General features: G+C 42.0%; 1 protein-coding gene across 1 annotated transcript; it reads left to right on the forward strand.

Annotated features, from left to right (window-relative positions):
- Positions 1-3,355: 3,355 nt before the first annotated feature.
- Positions 3,356-7,564, forward strand: LOC121046610. The gene is made up of 2 exons (XM_040501048.2): positions 3,356-3,697; positions 7,382-7,564. Exons 1-2 carry the CDS (start codon positions 3,371-3,373, stop codon positions 7,484-7,486), a joined length of 432 nt encoding a protein of 143 aa, XP_040356982.1. The 5' UTR covers positions 3,356-3,370; the 3' UTR covers positions 7,487-7,564.
- The last annotated feature ends 4,098 nt before the right edge of the window (positions 7,565-11,662 follow it).

An 11,662-nucleotide genomic window follows, 5' to 3' on the forward strand; every position in this document is an offset into this window, starting at 1 on the left:
TGAGTGATTGCCTCGTCTCTGGGTAATCGTTTAGTCTTCTGTACTTACTTTCGTTTCGTTTCGTTTCGTTTTCGTTTAAAGTTCAAGCTATTTCACCACAATCATTCACCTATGAATTAGCTCAACTCAAACCGATATGTGCATCGTACCTTGTGCCAAAATGTGAATGCCGCTCTGTCTATGCGTGGCGAGGGTGTATCTGCTTGCGCCGCAGCCATGAGTGATTGCTTCGTTGCTTGGGCTCATATGTTAATGTGTACGTACTGCCGCTGCGTGTATCCGCGGTGCTGGTTTATCTACTTGCTAGGAAGACGTCGAGGACGGCATCTAGGACGACCTCCAGGGCGATCTCTAGGACGTCCTCTAGCACAATCTCTAGGAAGACCTCAAGGACGTCTTCGAGAAAAACGCCCTAGAGCACGACCTCAAGGAGGACGTCTAGGACAACATAGAGGGTGACCTACTAGAAGATGACGTCGAAGGCGAAGTGAAGAACCACATCTGGGGCAGTCTAAAGGACGACCTCAAGAACGGCGCTTAGGACGACGTCAAGAACGACGTTAAGACGCCTTCTCACAAGAACTCTAGGATGACATCAAGGACGACGTCCGCATGCTCTCGGCGCCTGCGTACCCGAGTGCGCCTCAGCATTTGCGCGGCGCATACGCGCGCCGCGTCGACCTACAGCGCATTCAAGGCCAGATAGCGTATCGCGAAAACGGCGGATGTTGCTAAAGAATGCTATCGCATTAAAAATGGAAGCAAAAATTCTTTAAAAATATTAATTATATAACTAATAAAGGGCCTTTCTAATTTCGGTGTGACAGATAATGTGGCTGGAGGACACGAAGATCATAACGTAACTTCAACTTTCTGTTCACAATCATTTGGAGATATGTTTACCTATAATGGACAAACCAGCCCAAGAGCCTGTACCCTATTAAACTGAATTTGTCCATAAGTGACACGACACCTCCTCGTGACGTCATTTTCGCAGCTAAATTTAGTGGGTAAGCTGGAGTTGAAGTCACGCGACGTATATTTTCCCGGTAAATTAAGCGGGGAACTGAATTGCTGTCGAGGTCACATGACGTCAATTTTCTCGCAACATCTAGCGGAGAAAGTGAATTTCTTCATAGTTGACGTCACACCAAGTCATGTGACGTCATTTTCAAAGCTAAAATTAGCGGGGAAACTCAACTGGGGTTGAAGTCACGTGGCGTCAACACAAATTCAAATTCCCGCTAAATTTAGCGGGGCGGTTACGCCGACGGCGACGGCGAGCCCTCTGTATGTGAAAATGGGTACCTAAGAGCTGCGCTATAAAAGTGTGACATACCATAGAAAATACGATATATGTCATTGAATTGAGCCAAAGATCATCGGGTCATTTGAATATTCTTTCCATGTCACTACAATATCAGTAAAATAATAGTTTCCTGATTTCCAATGATATACGGAGAGTACCAAAAAACTCTGGAAGTCTTGATCTCCAAAAGCAGTGCAGCATTGACGAGAACTTTAGAGACTGAGGGTCTCCGCTAACGAGGACCCGGAAACAATTTGGAAGCTTCTGTTGCTTCTGGGGATTTACCTGGGAATTCCAGAGGTTTTGGTGTTATGAATATTGCAGGCTTCTCTCGTATAGCCACAGTTTAGACCTTTGTGTGCAGACGTATATTTTCTGATGATGATATAACACAGAAATGTTTACTGGCGGCCGCGTAGGTCGCCAGTAAACAGTAAACTGATCGTAGGTCAGTCAGCCTGAAGTAGGCTGACTGACCTACGATGATGGTGAATTCTACTGCCCCACCATTGTCGACTCTACCCTCATCGCAATATATATGGTTACGGTATGTTTTATGTTATATACACAATGCTCTATTTTATTTTTAACGGGCAAAGGGTAGACGAAGAGATCTATATAAACATAGAAGAGTGAATATCTGAGGAATTGCTGTCTATTATGCAATTGAGAGTCAAGCTGCGTAAGCTGATTCAACATATGAAAGAAGATAAGTAAGTCACTGCACCTAATTGCGATTTGGATTTCTATTTCTCAAGTTTAAGTATCTCTCAAATTGCTCGGGCCCTCAAGTTTGACCTTTGTTTGTGATAGAAGATCGAACTGGGTGTATGGAAGTTGCAAGGTATTTATAGCCAGAAAAGTACAAGTTTCTGAAATTGCTTGGGCCCTCTAGTCTGACCTTTGTTTGTGGTAGAAGATCGAACTGGGTGTATGGAAGTTGCAAGGTATTTATAGCCAGAAAAGTACAAGTTTCTAGAATTTTCCCCGCTGTTCACAACGGCTCAGTAAAACGATTAAACTGCTTGTAAATCCCCAGTGAAATAGATCACGAACAAAGTTGGTAACAGCCTTGGCACACGATAGCATTAAAAAAAATAATGGGCAGTAGTATTAAGGATCATTTCATTCGTTTTTTTTGTTTGCTTTTTTCGAACACCAAATCGGTCTCTTCTAGATAATGCCATGTGTGCCTTCCTAGCAGGCTACTCCTTTCGGATAGACCCAACTGAATGCTAAGGTTAAGATCGATTTCAGATACGACTGGTGAAACACGTAGCTGATATTATTGGGCCTAGTCTTACTCATATTTTTAATATATGTTTTGTTGATGCAGTTTTTCCAGTGAATATGCACGTTGCGATATTTACGGTGGCCTATAAAAAGGGTGATCGAAACAATTTAGGAAATTATAGGCCAGTTTCTATTCTACCTGTTTTCTCAAAGATATTTGAAAAATCTTGCATTCAAGTCTCTCAAACTTTATAGATAAATGTAACTTGTTAAATCCTCAAGAATTTGGTCTTCGTAAAAACAGATCAACGGAATTAGCGTTACTCGACCAAAAAGAATATATTGTTACACAATTTGAAAACAAAGCGATTGTAGCTGGTGTATTTGTGGATTTTTCCAAGGCCTTTGATTTAGTGAGTCATGATATTCTGTTGGGGAAACTTAGTTACTATGGTATTTGTGAACAGGTTTTATTACTTTTGAAATACTATTTATCAAACCGAAAACAGGTTGTTCAGATAAACAACATGTGTTCTAAGGCTCTTTCTGTGACTTTTGCTGTACTGCAAGGTAGTATATTAGGGCCACTGCTATTTAATATTTATCTTAATGATATTGTAAAAATTAACCCTAGTGCCAATTCTAGTGCACAGAGATATTTCCTCAATTCCCGTCCAATTGAAATTGTGGAGCACTTTATATGTCTAGGTGTCGCGTTTTCCGCAAATATGTCGTGGAATAGTCATTTAAACTATTTAGTAGGCAAACTTGCTCAGATAACTGGAATGGGCACGGAAGAGTGGGCACGGAAGCAGCAACAACGACAGCATGGCTCACATGCCCTGCTTTTGCATTTCGCAGGCATTCCTGGCGCTCCTCTTGCTGTGGTCATCGCCCTGCACGAACGCGTCAGCAAGCTACCCGGCGCTTTTTCTGCAATCACCAGATTGTGGTGGATACCAGTGCTCCGTCAGCGGTGCGTTTTCGGACTTGCCGCGTCTGGATCAGCCCCTTTTCACTGCGACGGCATCAACGACAGCGACATCAATTCCTGCAGCCAATTTAAACTGTCAGAAGACCGACCGTTTCTTCAGTGGGCACGGAAGCAGCAACAACGACAGCATGGCTCACATGCCCTGCTTTTGCATTTCGCAGGTTTGTAAATGCTTTCCACTCTTCGCTAAAAAAAACGACAACCGTTTTTTATTTCTGCTCCCGTGCCCACGGGTCATGTGTGAAACTCTTGGCGAATGTTACTCAATGATGTTATTGTTACTGTGCTCTGGGGACGTAGAGATGAACCCGGGACCCGTCACCCGTTCTGAGGCTTTGCTTGAGTTAGATTCGTTGCCTGATGAGCCCTCAGAACAAATGGCTGTTCTTTTTCACCTTCTGAAAGACCTTCACGCGCGGTCAGTGCAATCTGCAAAGAGTCAAGCTGAGTTGGTTGCGGACGTAAAGTCAATTAAGGCTGGCCAAAAAAATATTGAAACCAAAATTGGCTGCATTCAGAAACGACTAGATGCCGTTGAAGAAAAAACTAACGCCTTTGACGATTTTGGCCAAAATATGTCCAGCTTCCATGGTTCAGTGGAGACCATGACCACTCAGCAGAACCTTTTGCAATCACGCCTCGATGAGCTGGAGGACCAATCACGGCGAGACAACCTGCTTTTTTGGGGTATTCCTGATTCTCGTGAGTCATGGGAACAGTCCGAGGCGAAGATAAAAAGCGTTTTAACAGGCCTATTTGACGTCCTACCTGACAATGTAATCGAACGGGCTCATCGTCTCGGTACCCACTCGCCGAGTAAATGCCGTCCTATCATAGTCAAATTTTCAAGTTATAAAATAAAGGGGAATATACTTTCCGCGCGTACAAAATTGAAAGCAACAAACGTAACGGTCAGTGAAGACTTCTCGCCCGCTACGCGACACGCGCGTAAGAAGCTAATCGCGTTTGCGAAAAACCAACCGGGCGCACCCACCTTCCAGCTGCGTTACAACAAAGTTATCATCAACAACAAGCATTACGTCTACCATCTGCTGAGTGATAGCGTAATCGAGCATGCGCCACTACTGGCACAAGTGAACCGTCATCCAAGCACCGAGGCACGTGCCACCACGTAGGGAAACGCGAGGGGCAGTGGACAAAACTTAGCGTCTGTATCATTTCTTTTTTCTAACGTTCGCAGCATTGTTAACAAGCACGATTCCTTAACCTCTGCCATAGACACCTGCAATGCTGACGTAATAGTTTTAACCGAGACGTGGCTGCACTCGTATGTTCGGGATTGTGAAATTTTTTCGAGCGCTAATAATTTTTCCATTTATCGTTGCGACCGCACCTTTCGTCAGGGCGGTGGCGTCCTTCTGGCCATTTCCAAAGACTTCCCATCGCAATGCATTCATATTTCCAGTAACCTTGAAATTGTGTGGGCTCTCATTGAGCTAACTCATCAAAAATTAATGGTTGGTGCGTGTTATCGTCCCCCCACTTATTCCTCCACATTTGTGAATGAGCTTCACGACGCAACAAACATTGTTTCATCGCGCTTTCCCACGTTGCCTTTATTTTTGCTTGGCGATTTTAACATCCCGAACATAACATGGAACAGTGAACCACCCCTGATGCACCCTGTCTCCTCTCTAGCGAAGGAGTTTTTAGACTTTTGCTCTGTTTTTTCATTTACACAAGTTGTCAAGCAGCCTACGAGAATCACCCAGTCGGCAGCTAACACCCTTGACCTCGTATTGTCCTCTAGATCTGATTTCATTTCGGACATTACTTATTTGCCTGGTTTAAGCGACCATGCCCTCCTTTCATTTCACGTTAACCTGTCGAGACCTTTAGCTCCTAAAAAGTCGAAAACTTTTCGAAACTATAAAAAAGCTAATTTTGAAGCTATCAATAATGAACTATCAGCTTTCCTTGACGTATTTTTGGAGGATTTCAATCTTCGTAGCGTACAAGCTAACTGGAATCTATATTTGGCGAAAGTTAACGAGCTAACCAATAAATACATCCCTACTTATACTGTTCGTCATAATCGTAACGCACCATGGTACAATCTTCACATCAAGCGTTTGTCAAACAAAAAAAAACGTCTTTTTAAATCAGCCAAGCGATCTTCAAATGATGACCGCTGGATACCTTACAAACAGGCTGCCGACGAATATGTCTCAGCAGTAAAAAAAGCCAAGGAAGAATTTCAACAGCAAACGTTACCTTTAATGCTAACAACCGACACTAAAAAGTTCTGGCGCGTTATAAATCCGAAAGATGATAATAAAATAATCCTCATCGACGATACTGATAATGTAATCCCATCTAACCTGTGCGCGTCCACTCTTAATGAATGTTTTATACGCAACTTTTCAGAATCTGCGGATCCCTCTCTACCCTTCGTTCATTCGTACGATTACGCAGTAATGTTTCCGATATTGATTGAGCCAGCTGGGCTAGAACACCTACTTAGATCATTAAAGCCTTCTTCTGCCCCTGGTTGCGATCTAGTTAATCCAAAATTCTTAAAAAGCACTAGTGTTTATTCCTCTATCATACTAACAAAGATCTTTCAGCAGTCACTCGACAATGGTTTTCTACCCGCGGAATGGAAAGTCGGGAAGGTGATTCCACTCCACAAATCAGGTAACAAGACCTCTGCACTCAACTACCGACCCATATCACTCACCAGTATCCCCTGTAAAATTCTTGAACATATTCTGTTTTCCAATCTTGCTAACTTTCTCGAATCGAATTCATTTTTTACATTCGCGCAACATGGTTTTCGAAAAACTTACTCCTGGGAAACACAACTGGTGTCCTTCATGCATAAAATGAATATCATCCTCGACCACTCATCATCAGCAGATTGCATATTTTTAGATTTTTCCAAAGCATTCGATAAGGTCTGTCATAAGCTGCTGCTCTATAAACTGCGTCAACTAAACCTTGATCACAAACTTCTCACGTGGCTTGAATTCTTTCTTCTTAACCGTTCACAATTTGTTTCAGCTAACGATCTAACATCCGAGCCGCGCAGTGTCCACTCTGGTGTACCGCAAGGCTCGGTGCTTGGTCCTCTTCTTTTTCTTATTTACATTAATGATCTCGCGTCAACTGTTTCCTCCCACATTCACTTGTTTGCTGATGACTGCGTACTTTTTCGTGAAATAACTTGCGATAATGACATAATCTGCCTTCAATCTGACCTTAACGCTATCTCTGTCTGGTGCGAAGCATGGCGCATGGAATTAAATATTAACAAGTGTAAACTAATGCATGTGTCCAGAAAACCTTGCCAATTGCCAAAATACTGCCTTAATAACATACCCCTTGACCCTGTATCCTCATACAAGTATCTTGGCATTCATATTTCACATGATCTGACTTGGACCGCCCATACCACATACGTGATTAATAATGCTAACCGGATGTTGGGATACCTTCGACGTAACTTTGCCCGAGCATCTTCGTCATTAAAACTACTGCTTTACACCACTCTAATTCGCTCTAAATTGGAATACGCCGCGTCAGTTTGGGATCCCAGCCAAGAAAACCTAATAAACTCACTCGAAATGGTCCAAAATAATTCTGTTCGTTTTATACTTTCTAACTATAACCGAACCGCGAGCATAAGTTCAATGAAGTCTAGCCTCAGCCTGCCATCTCTCGCATATCGCCGTAAAGCTTTTCGTCTCAGTCTCTTTCATAAATTGTTTTACCATTCACATCTGCACGACGAACTTATTTTACCTCCTCAGTACATCTCATCTCGGTTTGATCATGCTAATAAGGTTGGAATTCCATCAGCCAGAACTAACGCTTTCTTTCAGTCATTTCTGCCACGCACATCTGACGAGTGGAATCGCCTTCCTGCTTCAATAGCCACTATCGAAGACTCCCATCACTTCAAGAACGTCTTAGCTAACATTGTATGATTATATGCCATTTTTTGTTTATTTGTATTACCATTTTTGCTGTACTCTGTTTGTTTAATTTCTTCTTGATTGTAACCACTCCCCTCTCTAATGCCTTTGGCCCTGAGGGTATACTAAATAAATAAATAAATAAATAATAGGTCGTGTTAGATACCTTCTTCACACAAGAACCAAGTTACTTCTGTTTAATTCACTCTTCTATTCCCATTTGAATTACTGTCAACTAGTGTGGGGGACAACCACATTTTCAAACTCACATCTTGTGTACTTTGTACAAAAAAATGTCTTCGGCATATTTACAACGCGCTCAACAGACCGTCATGTACAAACTTTTTTTTATCGTTCCCACGTGATCCCAGCATACAACCTATATAAATATCGATTGAGTGTACGGTATAAGTTGGAAACGCAGAGGAATATATATAATATGCGTAATCTAGCAGAACTACAAATAAGAGAATTGAACTATACTACAAGGCATGGAGAGATTTGGGTAGTAGCTACACCTTGTTTAATCTACAGAAAATAATGCCTGTGTTATACACTTCCGTCATTATTAAATGCTTTTCAGCTTATGCATTTTGATTTATTCGCCTGTAAGTACAATGAACTCCGTGCAATGTCTGTAACTATGGAAGTATGATTTTTTGTTTTGTATGGCTGTACACCTTTGCGTTTTTGTTGTCATTGTTCCTTTTATGCATGTTCATTCTTCCCACCATTGTGCTGCTTAGTTGCCTTTAATACAGGGACTGTGGGCTCGTCAAGCTGCGAAGCGCAGCTTTTTTTCCACAGCCCCTCCATCTGTACTTTTTACAAGGAGGAAATAAACTCTCAGTGATTGTATCCTAGCCTAGTTCAAATATTGTTGGAGACTGAAGCCATAATCACACTAATTATAGGATTTGCTGTGACACGCCCTATTAAAAAAGTAAAAACAGAGAAATCACTGTTTACACATCTGCATGAAGTTTAGCAAAACAAGGAGAAATAAGAAAGAGAAAAAGAGCGAAAGGAAGAGATCCCACACAGTTTTTTCATATAAAAATAAATAGAACCTAAGTAAGGTTTTGCAGCCATTGTTTCTGCTAACCTAGCAGAAACAACGGGGCTGCTCTGAACTTGGGCTATTTAGCTAAATGTAATGTGAAAAACTTTAAGTTGCTCTTTTTAGCTACCAATAAGATGTTTTTTTTTTTGTAATTTTTGTTATATATTGGAGACAAACAGTGTATTAAGTTCAACCTCATGACCTTATTCTTTACTACCAAACTTTCTGAACTAGTGCCAGATCTTTGCGATAATGTTCATTCGATTTACCCAAACGACATTGTATTTTCGAGTTCTCAAGGACCTCCGACTGCGTGCCCTTGGATGGTCATTACAACACCTTGAACTGCTGAAGATAGACCCCTAAATTATACATTGGATTACAGAGATTTTATCTAATACAAAACAATATGTTCCATTTTCAGAGTATTTGACATCGAATACGGGTGCTAAGTCCGGCATGTCTCAGGGCTTTTTGCTAGGCCCCCGATTCTTTCTTATTTACAAAAATGTTTGTTTATATAAAATATTTATATAGATGACCGTTGGCACATCAACAAAACCAAATTTATGACTATATCGGCGACGAAAACGACAATATGTTGCAAGTTTAGAAATCTACATATCTGAGAGTTTGTTTTCTGAGAATCTAAACAGGAATGAATAATCTTATTACATTGTAAATAAGGCAACTCGACCATCCAGTTTCATTAGACAAAAATTCATTTTAGCGTTTACCGAAACGCGTCTTCTAGGTTTCAAATCATTCGTCAGGTAGGCTTGAGTGTGCTGCTATCATTGGGCTTCTTATCAAGATTATCTGAGTAATAAAATAAAAAGAAATCAAAACAAGGAGCACGTTTTATGTTTGAAGACTCTTTACCATCTACGAGCGTAACGGCGCTAAAAGAAAGATGGAATTTGCCTTCATTGGCCACTAGACCTAAGGGTTTCCTTCTTGCATTCATTCACATCGTTTAATATTTTAATGTTCCACTGAAGAAGCGGTTATCACTTCCTCCTTATCGCGTTGTTTCTGGACATGACCATGACGAAATTGGATTACAAAAATGTCGGATTAACCTATTTCTCAACTTGCCGTTGTAGCTTTCCATTTCCGAAGGGGACTCTGTGCCCCCTAATACTGTGGAAATTAGAGATAGAACAAAATTCAAAACCATCACGTAAGATATTTCTTTACGATACTCAGGAATGATGCACGTGTGCGTGGAAATTTTTTTGTATTGTATTATTTGATATTGCTATTTTTTATTTTTAGATTCATATGTTTCGTTTGTAATAAGGATAATATTGCATGTTGTATTTTGTATAATCAAACTTTCTATCTCCCTAACAGACGGCTTGAGGCATGTTAAACAATAATAATATAGTGTTAATATGAATTGCCTATTCGACACTGGCCCCCAAGGTTATAATTAAATTTTTTTATATAACATAAGCTACTATTCAATGAATCTAGTAATGCACAGAGCTTTGTTATTGGAATCTTATATATATCTGGTGTCTTATGTCATAATTTCCACATCATAACAGGAGAACACATTGGCATTAGAGTTCACGCAATGTTGTGGCTGCTGAATGCTCCAGGTCTGTGCCAATTGGGAGAATGTTTTCGCGGCAAAAATACCGAAACGTCCCGGGCAAGAAGCTTGTTGATATCTTAAAAGACCTGTACCAAAGGTGCAGAGCTGTACCCGGTTCTTTCAATTCCGAAACTAGTAATTTCAGAATCACTTATCTCTACATGTTGTGAAAATATATTGTTATGGCAGAAGGCAATTCGAAGGCTTTGTTCTGTCAGGTTCGCCGTCAGCCTTTAATGGCCTCCATTCTCTCACTGGCACACACTAACCTTCTTCTTCCTTCCTGTATTTGCAAGTCTTCGTCTTGCACAACACTCTTTACGGTGTGATATTCTTCGTCTTGCACAACACTCTTTACGGTGTGAGTCTTCGTCTTCCACAACACTGCACCCCTCCCTGTAGCAGCTCTCGTCCCGAGGCCCGCATAAGTGTTCACTTAGTGTGGTATGGTGCGAGACGATCAAAATGGACTGTCTGAGGTCTATGGTTGTTAACATGGCGGATCCGGTAGACAACATCGTTCAGTTTCTTGATGATCTCGTAGGGGCCATCCCAGTTTCGTTGTAGTTTTGGACTACGACCTTTGGTTCTAGTTGGTCTGTATAGCCACACCAAATCTCCAGGTTCCAGTTGGTGGCTGGATGCGCTTCGATTGTTGCGAGTCTCTGCATGGCTGCTGCTGAGTTGTAAATGCCTTCGTGCGAAGTCATGAACAGATTCCAATTTCTTGCGTAAATGGAGAGCGTGATCTAAGTGAACATTTTCACGTGTTGCCTCCCGTGGTGGTGGCGCCGGAGTACCGAACATAATGTCCGCAGGTATTCTTAGCTCTCTCCCCATGAGCAACATTGATGGTGTGTACTCTGTTGCTGCGTGGAGAGCTGAACGGTAGGCAAGTAAAAAGAGGGGAACCAGTTCGTCCCAGTTGTCCTGGTGCTCGTTGACAAAGAGAGATAGATGTTGCTTAAGGGTCCGGTTGAGCCTCTCCACCATACCGTTCGACTGTGGATGTAATGGTGTTGTTCTAGTTTTCTTTATGCCAAGTGCTGTGCACAAATTCTTGAAGGTCTGCGACTCAAAAGTGCGTCCCTGATCAGAATGGATTTCTAGGGGCACTCCGTACCTCGATACGATGTCTGTAAGCAAGATTCGAGTGATGGTTGCTGCGTCGTACTTACGAACAGGGAAAGCTTCTGGCCACTTTGTGAAGTAGTCTGCAATTACTATTAGATACCGATTTCCTTCTCTTGTTTCTGGTAGTGGCCCTACGACGTCAATGGCTACTCGCTCAAACGGCACGCCAACGTTGTATGTTCTCACCTGTCCTCGGCAACGAGAGGGAGGTCCTTTGCGCGATGTGCAGTGGTCACAGCCTCTGCACCATTCGCGCACGTCACGGCTGGCGCCAACCCAGTAGAATCTGTCACGCACTCTCTGTAGAGTTTTGTGTACCCCAAAATGTCCGCCCGTAAAACTGTCATGGAGTTCCTGCAGCACAGTTTTGACTCGCACTTGAGGCAGG

This window comes from Ixodes scapularis, unplaced genomic scaffold (assembly GCF_016920785.2).
Source record: "Ixodes scapularis isolate PalLabHiFi unplaced genomic scaffold, ASM1692078v2 PGA_scaffold13__105_contigs__length_92229423, whole genome shotgun sequence".
Classification (NCBI taxonomy): Eukaryota; Metazoa; Arthropoda; class Arachnida; order Ixodida; family Ixodidae; genus Ixodes; species Ixodes scapularis.